The 19,648-nt window shown below is 43.2% G+C and overlaps 1 protein-coding gene across 4 annotated transcripts in view; it reads right to left on the bottom strand.

Moving 5' to 3' along the window:
- Positions 1-19,648, bottom strand: part of ZCCHC7 (zinc finger CCHC-type containing 7) — a 108,352-nt gene that overhangs the window by 21,322 nt on the left and 67,382 nt on the right. For all 4 annotated transcript variants that reach the window (XM_051643524.1, XM_051643523.1, XM_051643525.1 and 1 more), the window contains 4 exons: positions 12,903-12,946; positions 11,636-11,761; positions 11,129-11,299; positions 2,456-2,491 (listed from right to left, as the gene is read on the bottom strand). In XM_051643524.1, coding sequence (XP_051499484.1) covers positions 2,456-2,491; positions 11,129-11,299; positions 11,636-11,761; positions 12,903-12,946 — 377 coding nt within the window. The remainder of the gene's footprint in view (positions 1-2,455; positions 2,492-11,128; positions 11,300-11,635; positions 11,762-12,902; positions 12,947-19,648) is intronic.

The raw sequence follows: 19,648 nt of genomic DNA, 5'->3' as shown, positions 1-19,648 counted from the left end.
CAAGCATTCACAGTAATTAACTAAGATTACTTTATAAAAAGCAAAACATTTAGACTTTTTTTTAATGGCTATCTCTAAGCAACGTCATAAAAATGGTCTTTAATGACAAACCTGGTTGCCTTGTTCTATTTGCACTTACATGCACCTGTGTGTGTGACACTTGTGGTCAATTTACCAAAATCAATTTAAATCTAGTGGTCGTATCCATGGCTAAAGCACAGGAAAAACTTACTGCAGCCCTGTTTGCTAAAGATCAGGCGGCTCACAGCAGTGCTTCTTTTTAAACTTCTGTTACTTACATTTAAACAGTTACTCTGTTTGCACAGGAATATTTATTCTAGATTAGGAAAATTATTAAATAATTTCTAGAGTGAATACGCTGATACAAGAGTAAAAGATCTCAAGCTTTTAGTTACAACTTATAAATATATATATATATAAAAAATACACATTATTCTAACAGAAGTTTTGATTCTTGCGAGAACATGATTTATCTCTGTTCTGCTTTGGGTGCAAAAGAGAGTATTCAAATGGAACAATAAAAGCAAGGACTCACACACTTAAACAAATAGCTCATTCTAAATATCAAGCATGTCTTTTGCCGCACAATTTTTTAAATTCCAGGTTTAGCCTGACCACTAGCGTGACTCTGTGCCAAAGTGAGTCTTGCAAAAAATGGAGACATGCAGAAACACACACCAGAAATCTGGATTATTTGCAGACAATTTGCAGTTCACTGCAAAATGAAGAAAAAAAATTACTTAGCAGTAGGCAGGATCTGACTGAATGTCACTTTATCTTCGTGTGCTCATATTTCACCACATTTCAAAATTTCCAAAAGGATGCTTTTAATAATGCACTTGTATTCTTAACTGCAGCACTTTCTAACAAGAGCCTGTTTTGACAAATGTTGTTAGCTTTATAGTAAGTCAAGTGTAAACTCAGAACAGTTCCTACAAAATTCACAGATCAAATTTTCTACCTCAAATTCTGTCCTAGTGGCCACTTGCTCTGGTTTAAGCTCCCTCACACTTTTTTATAAAAATAAGTATTTTCTGAGTGTTGATTGCAACTCACTTTTTGAGGAATTTTCAACAGCAAGCAAGATTAAATTAATTAAATCTTATACCTCAGTAAAAATCAGAACACAACGTATTACTGCATTTAATTCACCTATCAGATTATTGGATTCCAAATACCATAAACATTTCAGAAATCGTTTTTACATGCACTCTTAGGGATTATAAGAAAGAATAGGATTTATGTTTTTTCTTCATGCAACTTTAAAAAAGCAAACAAAAATACTCAGTGAATGCACCTTTTGCTCATAATGTTTTGTTGGTTTTTTGTGTTTTGTTTTTTTTTTTAAACCTAATCCTAATAATTTTTAAAATAAAAATAAATGCTCAGAGAGGGTGGAAAATTTCCAAAATAGATGTTTGCTTTAAAATCATTATGCAGAAAACACAAGCACAAGTTTTTAAGTACAGATTTCTCCTAATCACTGAATTTAGAAGCAAAAGCAGAAAAAAAGAGCATTCCACACCATGAAAAGGTGGAGGCAACAAATTATAAAGTGTGTCACATTTATTGCTGAAAAGAAAAAAACCACACCAAGGAACCACAAAGAAAAGTAGTGGACAAACTTTTCCACTTTGATTTGAACAGACAGCAGTGGTTAATTATAAGAGGTAACTACGTACAAGGCTGATCTGGGCAGCAGAGACAGCAAAAATCCTCATATTTGAAGGTGGTTTTATGTATAATAATTTTATAAATTAATACACTCATGATTTGTGACAAATATCCATTGAATATTGTCTTAACCAGTTAAATACTGTTCCAGGTTTCAATATTAGATAAATTTGTACGCATTTTGTTTTGTTTTTATCTCTGTTTTGCATATGATGAAAACCTTAAGTAATACACTGGGACAGTTCACAAAGTTTTATTTTTTTGTTTCAACCATTAAAGACCAACTAATTCAGGCCAAAGAAGTTACAGCTGTATCCTTACCAATTAGAAATTAGCTGCAAAAGTTTATAAAGTGTATTTCTCAATATCTCCACTCTAGCTGAGATTTATTTTACTCATTTAAAAGAAAGCTTTGTGGCACACAGTGGTTAATTACCAGCATCTGGGATATCTGAGATGGGATTATTGCTTCTGTGATGCATCTCAACTTAAAATTTAACCCTCTTCGTATGTGTAAATGTAGTCACTGAGAGGAGAGAGTGCTGCAAGGCACTCATTTACTGATTACAGTATTAAAATGAAAGCATAAGTTCTAAAGATGTTTAAGAAATAGTGTTTCATTGCATTCTTCAGCTCAAAAACTCTTCAGATGTTTATTATCTTCTCGCAGAAGATGCTTGTCTATATTTTATGGTCAGCAGTTCACAGAAGAGTAAATAGGCTGGGTGTAGAAGAAAATAAAAAAGGTGTTTCTACTTACTGTTAGGTGATACTGCCTCCATATTTCTGGGCAAGCCTGGAAAATAAAAATATTGATCAGCTAGGAGCATGAAACAAGGTGCTTTACAGCCTGTTGGTTTTGGCATAACACAGTATCCACCGGTGTCGGTCACAGGAAAATAAGAAGCTTAACTGAAAGGGTCTGCATTTCAGCTTCAAAAACCTGGCTAGACAGTTTAATTGAATTTTACACTGGTTTAACACACTCCCTGCCATTGTCAGAAAGCCAGTAACAGTTTTCTCTCTCCCCTTCTTCTCTGAGGGTTAGAAGTTTGGGAGAGTAAAGTGGTCTTAACTGTAATAACTAGTAATACTGCAAAACAAGCAGGAACAAATTTAAATTCTGCTTTTTCTGACATTTTAAATTTACATAACGTTTTGGAAATTAAATCACAAGATACCTTCCTTTCATGTGGGAATAGAAATATTTTAGTATTTTTGTACATATCTCTATCCTAATCAAAATATAATTGTTACATGTAATAATCCTGAGTAGCCTAATGTCAGATGAGTTGTAAACAAGAAGCATAACAGATTGCTTTAATGTTTCTATTTTTACAATGTCTTGCTTGGGGTTTTTTTAATTTTTTTTTTTTTCAAACTTGCCAGACTCACACAGAAACTTGTAACCACAACCCATTGTAAAACATTTTACAGAGCAGTTTTTTGAATCACAGGAATCATACAAAAGACCTGAGGAATATGTAAGAGACAGGAAAGAGGAAAATGCAGATCTTCTTCTTTGAAAAAAATCAGAATGTGTTAATGATCCATGGGACAGATTTTACTTTCTCAAGGTTTCTTAATGTTTTTTTTTTTACAAAATTTACAGCATTTGTGTCTTCTCCCTACGATCCCTGAGCCATAAACAGATGCAAAAATAGCGGTACTTTGTCTGTTAGCCATTTTGGTGTTTAAAAGAGCATGCACACACTTACTTCAATCGAGGTCTTTAAAACATTTACCCTTTTATTAAAATAGGCCCTTAATAATTCGAACAATTGCAATTTGTTTTGCCAATCTCAATTTTCAGTTTTTTAAGAAGAAGTATTACTTAATCTGTGGCTTCTACACAATATACTGTAGCTCCCGTTTCAAACGTTGTAGCCTCATGACTACTTGCAAATGAGTACTATTAACATTTCTTTAGATTTCGAATAAATTTTTCACTCCTGCCTAAATTCTTGCCTTCTTTTATTCTGCCAGAGCATGTTAATCTAAAAAACCCCACCCAACAACCAATGTTAGCGGTGAAATCTCTCAAAAAATAATCCAAGTTTTTGACCATCACTCTATGGCGCATACAGTATGTTTTTCCTGGATGTGATGGAAATTATATTATTTATTATTCATTCCGCCAGTAGACACAATTTTCTAGAGAAAAATCTACAATCTGTTCTGTGTAATGGTTCGACATTTCTCCTCCTGCTCAAATAGCAGGTGTAAATATTTGAGTTTTATATTAATATTTCTATAAAGAAAATGTGTGAAGCGCAGCACCTCGCTCGGAGAGGAGCAGGCTGCAACATTTGACAGTTTGAACACACTCGAGCTGTCTTCGGGTGCAAACAAAAGGATTTTCCTCCTTCTCCAACTTAGGCAGCATTTGGAGGCACGACACAAACACCCTCTGGCACATGAAAATGCTGGATCCACGACCTCGCCTTCCCTCTCAGACCTTTGAAAGGCTTTGAGCATACGGGAGACTCTTGCTGCCTTAGCACAGGGTAGCAGGCAGTTATTTATACATTAGTTCTGGATAGTTTTCGATTACCACAGTGTCCCCAGACTAATATGGTTGAAAAATCGCAATCAATGAGTTGTCATATCCTGGCAAAATGCCACTCTGTGACATGACCTTTACTCGCGCAGCAGCTACTTAAGAATATTAATAATACTAATACTAAAATGGTTTATTTTTGAACAGCAGCTTGGCCAGGTGGCCCTCGTGCTGGGCACAAAGACCCCCCTGGCAGGGCAGGTGTGCAGGGGTGGGGGACTGCTGTGGGCAGAGGGGCAGAGCCTGCAGCCCCCAGCCTGTGACCCAGGGGCTGGTCAGCAGGGCCCGACAGGGTGTTCTGGGGCTGTGGGAAAACTTAAGGGAGGTAGGAAGAAGGTGGCAAGGGAAAATTGGCCAAGCATATTCCCTCATTCAGATGGTGATTTGGTGCAATACTTTTCATCGTCACAATGATCACTTACCAACTTCAGAAGTTGAATACAATGGCAGAGAACGGATGCCTGGCTAAACAACAGCTTTATAGAAATGATGCTTTTAACTCAGAGTCCTATTACCTTGCATCAGCTCAGTTATTGTCTGGATCTTCTATCACGGAACGACAAAAAATATAATTAACAATTACGACTGAATACTGGCTTCTCAAATGAAGCAAAGAGGTTCTCTGTGAAAGAGAGCAGCACCAAAACCAACACCCACTGAACCTGTGATTTTTCTTATTTATTTAAAAGTACTTAACCATGTATGGCCCTCATTTAAAGAAAAGCCCTTGCGGTATACAAATACAGTGGCAGTGTGATGAACTACATTAAAATAAAATTGCATTTATTTCCTGCCCCAGTGGTCTGACCTTACCAGCATTTAGATGTCCCGGCACAAAAGGTGCCTGCTGCTGCGGGCAGCGCAGCCGGGGCTGCCCCGCGCCTCCCGCCCCTCGCCCGCACCAGCACCCGGCGGCTCCTGTTCCCAGACGGGCGCTGGTTTTCCTGCCACTTGGTTAATTTGGAAGGGCTGATTATTCATATCCAAGCCCGATCCGGCTGAGGCTGCCACACCAGGCGAAGGGAGGCTGGATGCTGCGCCTTCTGACCCGCACTGAATTTCATCAGGTGCTAATTATTGTTTTACCAGAACAACAGCTTAATGCATCTGTTGTTTAATTCCCACTTCCCCATTCTCAAACGTGAACATCAAAGAAAATAAAACACTCAATCTCAAACAGCCCCTGACAGCAGAGCAGGACTCGAGTGCTCAATAGACAAGGCCCTTGCCACCAGTTCTCATATTTCCACAACAATGAGCAAACACAAAACCAGCACTAAGCGGCCTTTCCTCCTTTCCGCTCCCCTTGGCCGGTCGTCTGCCTTGCGCCGAAGGGCCCTGGGCGGCCGCCCTGCCGGGAGCGGGCGCGGGGTGAGGATTAGCCTCGCTAACACACCAGCCTTTGCAAAAGGGAAGGAAAAACCCCACTACTGTATTTGGCGTATGAATAACCAAAATGCACGCGCTGACAGGAGACCGGGACGGGCCTGCGGCTCCCCGGGAGAAAATGTAGCTGTGATGAGTGACAGGGCTTTCAGGAAATATGTTCACAATCACAGACAGTGAAGGCCATGACCTAGATCGTTTAAGAGCTTGTCTTGTCAAATTATCAAAAGCTTCTTCCTCTCTGAATAAAGAGTGACATAAGTGAGTGTCAGAAAGCTGCAGGCTGACAAGCCAAGCATACAATAACAGCATGCACGTCACATACTTGCCGAACACCGCCACGGCTAGCGGCAAATCTTAATGAGAGCGCGGCTGGCCCAGGAGACTTGGGTCCCTGCTGGCACAGCTACTCATCTTGCAAAAATCCTTCAGCTCCAAGTCAGTTATGGTCTGACACGACGACTACAATTACTAAACACAACTTTTTAACAGAATCCTCTGGTGCTTTGTCAAAGCAGCGGCTGCTCGGAGCTGCCCCGCCGCAAGCCACCACAATAAAACAAAAGATTTGCCAAAACACACACTCTTCATCACCTCCGCATGGGAACTGCGGCGGAAAGCACACAATGCTTCCCTTCAGAGCCACTCCCGCACCAGCAGATGTCGAGGCCTCTCCCCACGTTGCCGCGCGGGCCCGGGTGGTTAACCGCCAGGGTGGTTGGTTAACCGCCAGGGTGGTTGGTTAACTGCCAGGGTGGGTGGTTAACCGTGGCCTCCACCAGGCTCCTGGTAATGTCTGCTAACGCCATGAGGAGGAGATGGGCTGGTGTGGGCAGGAGGAGCGGGGGACACCCCAGGGAGGGAAGGGATGGGCAAAGCCCCATGTTGTGCCCCATCACCTCCCAGCCCGTGGGCGGCCATGTCCCCGCAAGCACTGCACGGCTTCCAAACACGGCACAGGCAGAAGGAAATCCAGGAGAGAAGAGGCCAGTGGTGGTTCACATGGCCAGACAAGACGTCTGGGCACATGGAGGAGATGGCTGCTGAGGTGCTGGGCTGGCTTCTGGGAAGGAACACTGCTCACACACGTCTTCACAGGGAGGGGTCGGACACACATGTGTCTTAGGGCAGCTCACCAGCACACACAGGCTGGTTTTCATAAGAATAAAAAGGAGACTCTGTCCCGCCTGCCAGGTTTGCCTCCTTCCTGCCACATCACCTTGCTGATGAAGTTCTCCCACCCTTGGGGCTGGCAGGTGGGACTCCAGACTACAACCCTCCTGACATCCACTTGCTTGCCACCAAAGCTGCAAAGCGCAGGACGCTCACGGCGCAGGGTTTTCAGGTACACACAGACACGTGCGGATACAGATCTGCATGTGCACACAATGCTGCACAGGACTGATGGGCTCTTTCCCTGGGGAGCAGTGGATGGTCCAACAGAGACATGCTGGAAACCTTTGAACAGTTCAGCTCCCTGCTCCTCCGATGAGCTTCTGAGGAAAGTACACAAGGTTGAGCTTCCTCCAACACAACTCCATCTAAGGTGACTCCCATTCTCTGGGCTGTTTCAGGGAAAGTGACTGACCTAACAGATAATAAATGTATTTTCCTGAAAATGTTTCATAACTTTAACATTTTCAAGTTGAACTAGGTGAAGTACCTTGAGCTGCCTCGTGTTAACTTCTGGACAAAAGTATTACCATGGAGAGCCACTCTGAAACAGAACGTGCACAGGAGCTTGTTCTGCATCCTTTGCATCACAGTAAAAGCAAGTGAACTTTCTGAGAAAGACAGATTTTCGAGCATCCAAAGTATCCAAAGACTAATACATTAGTCTTCTTCCCAACACTGTATTAAGATCTGGTCTTTGAAGGCTGCAGTAGCTTTTCCAGAGTATTTCTGGGAACCTGGGGAATGTTGGACTCATCTCATTTATCTGCAGACTCACAGCAAAACCTGTGGTCTCCTCCAGCTCCTACAGACACAAGGAACATCCCAACAGAGAGGCTGGTGGTGAGCAGTCTCAGTAACTGGGCTGGGTGAGACACTTCCAGGTTTTTGACAAAATGCCTTGTGGAGGACTCATAATTCTTCACAGAAAGTAAACAGAGATACAGACACATGGACCTGCTATGATCAGCTGATGTAGACTGCAAGTAGTAATGACCACACTGCACTGGACCACCCACTGTGGCCATGAGTTGATGTCCCACAGAGCTGAAGAAAAGGGCAAGCTCATGTCCTGTCCCAACACTCTTCCATGCTCAACTGTTTCAACCTCAGTGACTGCACAAGCTGGATGATGTTTCTGTGTGTTCCACAGTCTTCCATGGATTTCTCTTCCATGAATGGCTCCAGCCTCCCCTGGAACCAGAGCAGACTTTCTGCATCTACTGCATCCCACAGTGAAAAGTCTCATCTCCCAGGTCTGCTGCATACTGCAGGAAGGGTCACCTCCTTCTTTCACTTCTGAACCGTCCTCCTACCACCTTCATCAGATGCCCCCTAATTCCTGAGCTGGAAGAAACAATGAACAGTTGAACCCTAACCTCTGTCTCCCATCATGGATAACTTTGAAGCTCTTTACAGATCCTTCTCTCTGTCATCTCTCTCCCAGGCTGAAGACCTGTAGCTGTGTTTTAAGACACAAGGAGGGACCCAAGCTGTCCATTGTTTTTCTGCCAGTTCCTAACATTTCACCAGTTTTTTTCTCCACAGCTTCTGAACACTGAGCTGATTTTTTTGGGATTGTATCTCATAACTCTGAGTCCTGAATGGTAACAGTGAGCTCAGAGACCATCAATCCATGTGCAAAGATGGGATTACCTCTTCCTGGGCACTTTACCTTTATTGCCACTCAAGTTCATCTACCATTTTACTGTGTCCTCCCTCTGTTTCTTACAGATCTTGGGCACTTCTTCAGAGTTGGCTCACAGCACTGACATTCTAAATCATTCAGTCTTCTCAGCAAATCTTGTCACCCTACCGTTCACCCTTTTCCATGTCACACTAGCATATATCCAGCCTTTATCCTCTTATTCCATGGCTGTTTAGTTTCCTTAAAAGCTTTTGGTCAGAAACTTTGTCAAATGCCTTCTGGAAAACAGAGACTATGTCAACTGGACCATGTTTACACACATGCTTGTTGACCTTCTCCTTTGAATGACTCCAGAGATTTCTGAGCAGTGGGGTTTCCTTTACAAAAGTAATCCTGAATCCTCCCACACACCTCATATTTATACAGCCATTCTAACACGCCGCTGACACTGCAGTCCTGGTAATTTCCTTGGTGGAATTCGAGCTGGCAGGCCTGGTTGCCCAGCCCTCCCTGGGACTCAATTTTAAAATTGTCATTGTATTGCCAGGATTCTGGCAATTATTATGGAACTGACCTAACCTACTGTGTGGTATAATAAAATGCCAGACTGGTTTGGGTTGGAAGGGACCTTAAAGCCCACCCCTGCATGGGCAGGGACACCTCCCACCAGCCCAGGTTGCTCCAAGCCCCATCCAACCTGCCCTTCAACACTGCCAGGGATGGGGCAGCCACAGCTTCTCTGGGCAACCTGGGCCAGGGTCTTACCATTTCTTTACATCTCACCTAAATCTACCCTGTTTTACTTTAAAACCATTGCCCTTTGACCTGTCACAACCAGACTTGGTATAAAGCCTCTCTACATCTTTCTTGCACTTGCTGACTTTCACAGGTAGTAATAACAGCTTTGGGCAGACTGTCAAGAGCAGAACAGTTTCTGCTTGATTCAGAATGCATTCAGAATAGCTGAAAGGAGATCATGAACTGCAGAATGTACTTCCCTAATGGTATCATTTAAATGAAAAGTTTTGAGAAAAAGTCTCTGCCAAATGAAGTCCCATGACCTCACCTCCCACCTAGTCTTCAGTGCAGGGAATACACTGTGCCTGAATAACCTCTAACATCCCTCATCATCCTGACAGTACTCGAATATTTTTAATATTTCCATCCATGGTTTAGTGCCAAGGCACTCATTTGTTTACCCAAGGCAACTCGGAAGGCTCAGTAAAATCTAACAGCAGAATGCTTGTGTTCTATGGGGCCTCCATCTCCCTAGAAAATCATAGTCACAGAATCACCCTGGTTGGAAGAGACCTTGAAGATTATCAAGTCCAACCATAACATAAATCCCCCTACCATAAGCTAATTTACCTGTTCAGTGCTTAAATCATGTCCCTAAGTGCTATATCTACATGTCTTTTAAATACTTCCAGGGATGGTGACTCAATAATAATAAAGAGAAGCCCTTCTCCCATCATGCTGCTCAACCTGCTGCTCAAACAAGCAGCCAAGCACCTGGTGGGAAATAAAATGAGTGTCCAATCTTTTAGAATATGATAGGACAGCTCCCACACTCCCACTTGACAGAACCATTTGTACTGTGACTATGGGTGCAAGGTGGCCAGCACCTCTGAAATGTTTTGTTACATATGGGATGGAGATTTTTATTTGCACTGAATACTTTTTTCTCTCTAGTGCTTGTGACATAGAGGCAGCATAATATAAAAGGCATGAGGAATTAGACTGACTGGCAAGAGGACCACCAGAGCATCCATCTGACCTGCATGATCTGCACTGGTCTAAGCAGGAGAAGTTGGGATGTGAACGACAGAAGTGAAGATGGAAAACATCAGTGTGGCTCCCGTGGGGTTAAGACAAAAACATCAGTAGGTTCCAGACATTAAACACTTCTATCAGTGTTTTTCTCTCAATAGCAGAGTACACTATTTTGCAACTGTTCCACTACTTCACAAATTCTCTTTCAGTATATGTGTGATGGGCCTACCCATAGGGATATGGAAGTAGAGAGACAAATAATTTCATCATTATCTTTCTTCTTGCATGTTCATAAATAATAGAGGACTCTCCTGGAGAGCAGGCATGTGAATATGGTTATGACCTGCTTCCTTGCAAGCTAATGTCAGATAAAATTGTTATTCACCTATACCTGCATAATAAAGTGTACCATTTCAATTTTGTTCAAACAGTACATTTGCAACGTTAATACAGCACAGTTATAAATGCCTCTCACAACCATTTAGACATTAGCTTGAAGTTCCAATAGTATTTTAATTGATAAATAAGTGATCCTAGTGAAAAATCCACATATTGGAACTGTTGGAGCATCAGAGTTATTCTTTACCTCTTGAGGAATGCCGTGTCCCCTGATTTCAGTCTCCCTACACCTTCCATTCCACAGAAATGAGGACATTTTTCACCACCCTAACTAAACTGGACAAAAACTAAACTGCTCCAGTTTGCTTTCCTTGAGCCACTCTTCACAAAAACTGTGATACTGTCAGATAATTACTATAATACTTTCAAATGCTTATACAAGTATGTCCTATATAAAATTAAAGAAAATATTAAAAGACTGTGGTTGTTGTAAATTCAGTGTCTGATAGACACACAGCCAGTAATGGCTGAGCTGTTTCGTGGGCTATACTCACATCAGCATAATGGCCCTTCATGTCACAGCGATTGCAGTGCTTATTCCAGTAGGCCCTCTCAAGACACTCCCTGAAATAGTGGCCAGGCAAACAGCAGTTCAAACAGAAACGTGCTGGGCAGCTGTTCTGTAGGTGCCCTCTTCCTGCACACAGGCAACAAGGGGGAACTTTCTGTGGAGAAATGAAAAAAAGAAATTGTCGAGTGAGAATGTTTCAAAAGATCAAAGAAAAGAGAAAAATCAAAAGAGGAAATGAAGAAGAAATCACCCCAAATAAATGTCCACTGCTTACTAGGACTTGCAGAGATTATAAAAACAGTAAAAGCCATGACGTCCACCAATCAGCCAGCCAGTGTTATACACTGAGCTGACCTTGCACAAGCTGCCCTTCAACTTGGAACAACCTTTCCATGAGCATAAACTGCTGAAGCAAAGCTTTTAATGGCAGCCACAAAAGAGTATTAGAACCAACTGCTGCATCTCCAAGTAACAGAAGTGTTGCCTTTACCTTTGGAGCAGGACAGTTCTTGGACAAGTGACCTGGTCTGCCACAGTTCCTGCAGGTGACGTTCTTGTCTGCTGTGTAGTACCTCACGCTGCTGTGCCTCACGCTGCCATAGTTGGAGATCTGTGCCTGTGGGAACACGAAGAGAAAAACATATTTACCAACTGGGATTCTGTGACTTACTGTTTGTTAGAAGTGGGAATTTGTAAAGGTCAGTGCAGGTTTCAGCTAGAAGTCTACCTTTTTGCAAGTACAATTTACACATCCACAGCTGAGTGGGGTACTTCTGTTACACAGAAACTCACAGTGTCTACAGGGAAAGCATTGTATTCTTCAGTCTTCCACTCTGGGACATTCTTTTTTGCTGTTTAAAATTGCAGTGATGAAGTTTTGCTTTCCCTTGATTAGCCAAGACACTTTTACTCACGATGGTATTTCATGGTGAACTGTCATTTTTCTCAGAATACAAATATAACTAACATTGATTGCAAATGCAAGTTACATGTTCCCTTGCACACATTAAGGGAGACTTCTTGGACAAAGTACAATGCTATACAAGTCTAGACCAGATCTGCAATTTGCAATTGTAAAGAAAGATCTGAAAAGGAAAAAGAAGAAAAAGAGAAGCTGGAAACAACTCTCTCAGTGACCTCACACATGCTTTCTGTGTGTGCAGACAGATCTGAATATCGCATCTTCAACCTTTACTGCTCAGCAAACATCACCATTTTAAAAAATGGAAATACAATTTTGGAGAATGGAAGAGGTACAAAAGTACCATTTCTCATAAGGGAAAGAGCCTGTTCATGTCACCAGATGACACGGTTTGACAGAGAAAGGGAAGGAGCCAGACCTCACAGCTGGAGCTCACTCTCCTGGGTGCTGTGGTACCTCACAGGAGGACTCTGGTTGCACCCGAGCCCCAGGGAGCCCCTGGGAGCACAGGGGGGCCCGTCGAGCCACTGGTGGCAGCAGTTTCACAACGTGGCGGGGGGGGGGGGGGGGGGGGCACGACCCCCTGCAGAGCCAGGGAGGGAAGGGCCAGGTCCCTCCCGGCAGAGCTGCTCAATTCCCGGTGTCTCCGGCGGCTCTGCCGGGCCAGCGAGGGACCCCCCTGCTGCAGGAGAGCTGGGGCTCCTCCTGCCCTTGGGAGACACTGCCCAGGGTGCCACACAAAAAATAACCCCACAGTTGGATTTCTCCACCTCCTTTATCTTGCTCTGCTTGTTAATAAATACAAAAATGAGGAATTGTGGGAAAATGTGGTTACCTCTAAGTCTTTATTAGAGATGGACCAGTCCACGTCACCTTCTCCTGAAAAACAAAAATAAAATTAATTATATTTAATTTATATTAGTATTTTTGTCATATACTCAGCATTGTGATTTCTGCAGTTATTGAAACTGATAACAGCCTTTGAATTTACCAAAGCAGTGAAACTAGCTCCATCTTCAGTAAAGGTAACCTTCCAACCCGCTTGGCTACACACCCGATTCTCCTCAAAATCAGCACAGGTCCAACAATCAGGGGGTCTTTATTTGATACCACCATCTTGTCCTGATCCCTGAGTATAAATTCAAGCAAGGATTTAATTTTTTTCAGAGGGTGGGACTGCAAATCTTTCTGTTCCAGCCACTGGAATTACCTTCACCTGCACCCTGGGGGAAGGGCAGCTCCAATCCGAAGGTTTGGGGACACACAGAACAAGAAGTTAACACACAGCATAAAATACACTTTTCCTCCTTGCCAATTCACAAAACCTGTGTCTTCAGCACTGCCTCCTGACTGCTGCATGCCAAAATGGCTTTATGCATAACCGCAGCAACTAAGACTGTAAGCTGAGTAACTCTATTTCAAAACAGGTCTTGGCAATGTGCAATAAATCAGGACGACACACTGAATTACCAGCTGTCACACCACAGCCTTCTCACACACAGCCTTTGGACTGCCAGAAGTAAAAAGAAAACATCAAAACAGAAATAAAAGGCAATAAGCTAAAAGAACAGGGATGCAGTTACAGCTGTTTGAAAATTCTGCATGTCAACACTGTTTACTTCTCTCGCTGAGCAAAGACAGCTGCACCACCACAGCATCTTTTTCATCAAGAGAGGATTCACGTCAACAGAGGTGTTCACCTTACCTACACTTTTACAGTAACCATTACAACTTGTGTGTAAATTAATCCTGTGTGCAGACTTTTTCATGCGAAGTGTTCCCTCCTGTTCCCTCAATCCAAATCTGAAGCAGCTACATGTGCTATTAACAAAAATCACCCCATCAGGCTTTACAAAGTTGTAAAAATAAAAAGCTGTAAAATTTTATCCAACTGATTTTGATTGTACCACTCATTTCCAATAAATGGTAGGTGACTAGAAATTAAAATTATATTATCTAAAATATCATGTCTAACCCTTCATTTCCTGAAAAAGTCATTTCAGCTGGAGAGTGTAACACAATACCTGGGTACAAGGTATGTTACTCAACATACAATGGGTCCTTCAGAGCATAATACCTGCTTGCTGCTGTTCCTCATCCAGAAGTTGGGGCTCATGCTGTCTGCTCTGATCTCAACAGCATTCTGAAATATTTTTAACACTCACCAATGCTGACGATCTAATGGCCATCACAGAGACATTAGTAATGAATTAACTGGCCTATTTGTAAATCAATTTGAGTGCTGTGTCATACCTAACTCATGGTGTGCCCAGCAACCAGCACAGCCAGAGCTCAAAGGAGGATCCAGCAGATCCCTCACCCTGTATCACGCAGGGTAAGAAGTGATCACCAGAACGAGAGGTGGGTCCATCCCTGCACCCCTGGAAACCCACCCCCCACGACCCTCGGCTCCCCACGGAGGGGGCAGCAGGGCCAGCATCGCATCCACACCCCGTGAGTCATGGGTTTGCCCCAGGGAAAATTAGAGCTTTTGGTCTCTAGTCATTATAAGTAAAGAAGTGCACTGACATATCTAAGTGTGTTTTTTATTACTTGCAAGCCTGTTAAGGAAATTCATTCATAAAGAAAATGATATTTGTAATTCAAAACTCTGCCCTGGCAATCAGTACTGCGAGTGCCTGCTTCACAGAAATGCACACGCGGGATGGTTGACAGGTTACAGATCAAAATTACCAGCAAATTAACTCCTGTTAATCATTAGGCATGTCCTTCCTGAGGACAAACAAAGTTTCTCTTCTTCACTGTCAAAATCCCCTGCTGCACAGGGGAAAACCATGATAGAATGATTCACGTATTCCTAGTGCTAGAAACTAAAACTGCTCGAGTCAGAAAGTAAGTACAAGAGCTGTGACACTGAATGAAATATTACAACAAAATCTTCCTTTGCTAAATACATTTGGTTTTCTAAAAGTTAAGTCTCATTTGCAACAGAATGCATAAGGCTTTGTTTTTATTGACAACAAATTCTTCAGACCAAAATACGTAGGCAGAGCCATGGTTCTGCAAACCACTTGAGATCTTGCTGTAGAGACAGAAAAATCTGCAGCGATTTTTCTCATGGACCACAGCGTTTTGTCTGGCACCAAATCATTAAATAAATCACAAAACTCTGCTCTGGTTGACAAAGAGCTCCCCAGCCCCCCTTAGTTGCCTGCTCTGGTGCATCAGCTTGTCCAGGGGCACTGCCCCTGCCCGGTGGCTGCAGACACTCATTGCTCCAGGCAATGCCTGTGTTGGGCTGGAGGCTCCTTCTGGCCAAGCTCTCCCTGCTCTGCAGCACCAGAAGTCCCAGATGCCACCCGTGGCCCTGAGAGCCAGGCTGGTGGCCAGGCTGGTGGCCACGGCCCACAGCAGCTCCTCCCTGCTGCCCCGCGCTGCACCCACAGGCCCTGCTTTTTGTCAAAGCACAGACATCAAACACGTGTGCTAATTCCTGAAAGTTTCCATATTTAGCGAAGGCTGCCACAATGGAGGGGTGCCACAACGGGCAACTGGTGCTTCAGGCCAGCACAACGTTGGAGCATTTCACCCTTTTTTCAGACACGCCTGCACACACGGAGCATGAATTTTTGCCTTCAGGAGTGGGACTCTGACTACTTTATTTTTCACTCCTCCCAGCATCTTAGAAAAGCAGCAGTTCAAAAGCTATTCAGATAATCTCTGTAAAGACTTTCCTCTGTTCCTGTGAGGAAGTTACACACTCAAAGCTGAGATCACTTACAGGGTTCTGTGAGTTTTGACACCGTATTTATAAAATCCCCCCAGAAAGCCTTCAGCAATTTGGGGCTTTTTTTTTCCTTTCTCATCTTTATTTGTTAAAACCAATCCCCTTTTCAAGATTATATTAATGCCTATACTTAATTAAAAAAAAAACAAAACAAAACCAAAAAACCCCACAAAAAAACACTACTTACTTTGCCACATAAATTTCTTGTACTTACACTTTGAATTTTTTTTTTTCTCAAATTGCAGAAGTAGGAAGAAGAGAAAGGAAAGAAGAATCCAGAGAAAGCGACAGACAGGATGCCAAAGATACACCATTTAGATGAAAATTGAAGGTCTGTGCAAGGTTTTTTCTTTTATAAAGTATTACACTTCAGCTGTCCTGTTCCCCTATACAATAGGTTGAATGGTGAGCAACAGCTTTGCTTTCATTTAAAGAAAAATTTCGCAAGATCATTGAGATTCACATGTATCCCTCCACCCGCCTGAAAATGTAAATTTCCGAGCATGGCTCCTGGTGCAGCCAGATTTAGGACCCCTGTTCAGTGTGCATTCAAGCCTTCCCTGTTTCCTTCCAGAGGGGCAGAGGAGGGGAGGAGGGAGAACCGGGACCAGCAGTCAAAACCTGGAATTGCCCGGAGGAACAGAACAAAACACAACAAAAATCTGACTCAAAATGAACAATAACTGCTCAGGAGATTTCCTTCTCTGCCGTGCCCCCGCGGCCCAGCAGCCTTCCCCAGCAGGGCAGGGCACCCTGCGGGGAGGGTGCTCCCCCCAGCCGAAGTCACATTTTATTTCAACCCTCAGAGCTGGGAGAAAAGACCTCCCTGTTCTCCATGCAGGTTCAGCCTGCCCTGCAAAGGCTTATTTCACTCATTTAATAACACAGAGCAGCTGTAGAGCCTGGACCTCCAGCTTTGAAAATACAACACTGAATTTTCTAAAAGGGGAAGGGAAGTGGTGCTTCCTCCTCCTCCTAACTGGAATATGCATGCAAGCATGTATTTTATTTAGTTTATTTTATGATTAATTCACTGAAACAGGATGGTTCAAGCTGTGACGGCATGATATGAGGCCTGAAGGGCAAATATATTTCAAAGCTGGGCTTTAAAAATTGGATTTTGACCGCTAATTAATGTAGAACATATCAGAATACAGAACTCTAATTACATTCTACTGTAAGATCTCTGTGGCAAGGACTGTTTCAGACCTCTCTGACCAATACTTGGCACGTTAGGACAGAGCTTCTGGTTGCTACTGCAGTAACAGATTATGATAAGCCTTAAACCACTAAAAATTATCTAGATCTCTAATAATTTCACCTTGTGACACTTTACATGTATTTGTTTGCACCAAAGTGATTTAAGTCTTATTGAAATAATGTGCTTTGCACTTCTTGTGTGGCCCTTGTTCCAAAGCACATGGAATGGAAGTTTGAAGTGGGAACAGCCCAGCAATGTCCCAGAGCTGGAACCAAGATTCCCTCCTGACGTCCAGTTCTGCAAAGGACAGGGATACAAGTTCCTATACACTAGGATGCACTGCACATCCTTCTGTTCTGGGAGGGTGTGTTCCAAGCACCCACACCTGTATCCCTGGTGTCAGCATATGCATCACACACACGTGTGTCACCAGAAGGTTTTGAAGCAGATGATGTCTGGGTGCCCCCGGGCTGCCCGGAGCTCCCGTGCTGCGCTGCTCCGGTGCTCGGGCTCCGACATGTCACCCCTGCAGGGAGGGCACCACTGGTCCCCCCAGCCATGGACCCACACCAGGACCCTCTAGGGTCTCACAGCTCCAGCTCCATCCCAACGGGGACACCCTTCTGCGGGGCACCAGGCTGGGAGGTGCAGAAGCTGCAGCAGGGGAAGCTCCCCTGCATCTCCCAGTCCCCCCCAGGGAGCCCCCACAGAGGGAATGGAATCAACTGCCAGACATTCCTTATGTCCACTTTGAGAGATTCCTCAACTTTGCTTTGCTGAGGAAAAGGTGATTTACCTAAAAACGAGACACCTGCTGCTATGATGGATTACATGTCAATACTTCTTTAATGCAACTTTACAAGAGACCCATAAATGCCCACAGAGAAACCAGTCACTGACACAAGCTCAACTGGTAGAATTTTGCCAAGGTAAGGAAAGACTCTCCTGCCTCTCCCCTCAGTATCTAGTATATACATGTGCAGCAATACACGTTTTCTGTCAGTGAGAAAATACCTGCAATGTTTTATTTTTAGGAAGCATTATCTGTTCCAGCACAACATTTTTGAAAACCATGACAAAACTGGAAAGGTGGCAGTGAGGAAACAAAACTCAAAACAATTTGAAGGCAAGTTAAACACAAAAAGTTGAGTGAAGCAAAGAGCATATAAAATTAAATAAACAACAAACCATGCCTCTGAACAGTCCTGCATAAGTGAAACAAATGAAACAAACAAAACAAGACCTATTAAGGTAACTTTAAGCAAACTTAAGCAGCCATAGGAAGGGATGAACCCTCCGTGCCGGGGAACAGGCGGGCTGCAACGTGGCACTGGCAGCCCCAGCAGCACATTCAGAGCTGCTATGCTCAGGAAGACTCGAAGGTCTTGAGGTTTAATGCATGTGAATTAAGAGTATTTAAGTAGGCAGAGACCTGTGATATTTAAAGCAGACATTAAGGAGTACAAAAATCGTGTACTGCCTCCTTTCACCCAGTGCCAGGCAGCCAGAGTTGTGTTTCAGCTGCGTCTTCTCTGTGCAGCTGAGCTGCTGCTCAACTCCCCTGACCACGAATCCTGCACATTCTCCCAGGTGGGTGCCCTCCCCAGCCACCTCAGCTCCACCTGCTCCTGCAGCCACGGGTGGGCAAGATGCTTCACGCTGTAAGCAGGAATAGAAATGTGCAGTGAGCAGAGCAAAAGGCAAGGCAGGTCTGTAAATCGTATTGTTGAGGAATATCTGCACTCCCACGCTGCTGAAATGCACAGACCTGGTAAAACACAAATGCATAGTGGGCCTTTTCCACTGTGTAAGTACGCACAACTGTTTTCTGTCCCATGCTGCAAACACTGCTCTTTTAGTCCTGACCACTGCTAGTAATGTTAATTCACAAATCTCGGCGGCTCATGATTTTCAAAGCTTAGCACAACATTTGCAGAACAAAGTAGGTTTTTCTCTCTTTTTGGTGGGTACAAGTATGGGGACCACAGGAACAGTTAAATTCATGGCATGGTTGGTCTACCACACAGTCGGGGGAATTCTTTAAATAGAGCCTGTCACTCTCTTTGCCCATCAATGGGATTTCCTTCTCAAACTGCTGATTCGTTCAGGTACACAACAGAGGAAATTTCAGTTAACCTTTGTTTCACCCCGGGGAAAAATCTGTCTGAAAAGTATAAAATGAATAGATTAAAAAAAAAAGAAAGAAAAAAAGAAAGAAAAGCTGCAGGGTTATTCTTCTTAGTGTTCACAGCAGTCAAAGTTAAACAGAGAAAAGGAGGCAAACATGAACATTTTATTCCCACCAAAGAATAAGGTATAATATATGATTTAGAAATTCCATTGTCTATACTCTGATTTCTAATTTAGAGAAGGAAAGACTGAACACAAATCTATTGTTCTCACCGGGTGCATCAGGAATTAACTTTTTTACTATTTTGTATATGACTGAAATAGAATAATAGGTTACTCTGGAGAGAAAGCCTTTTTAGATATTTGATTAAGTTGTCTTAAATACCTTTTAGATTCAGTGATCCTTGGTGAAGAGAAAAATAATAAAGCCTAACTCAGAATTACATGTGAAAATAGGCATACAGAGATAAAATCAAAAGTACAGTCATGAAATAAAGGGAAG

The sequence above is a fragment of the Apus apus genome, chromosome Z (assembly GCF_020740795.1).
Source record: "Apus apus isolate bApuApu2 chromosome Z, bApuApu2.pri.cur, whole genome shotgun sequence".
In the NCBI taxonomy this organism is placed as follows: domain Eukaryota; kingdom Metazoa; phylum Chordata; class Aves; order Apodiformes; family Apodidae; genus Apus; species Apus apus.
The sequence above is the reverse complement of the archived record's forward strand: the minus strand, read 5'-3'. Positions and strand labels throughout refer to the sequence as shown.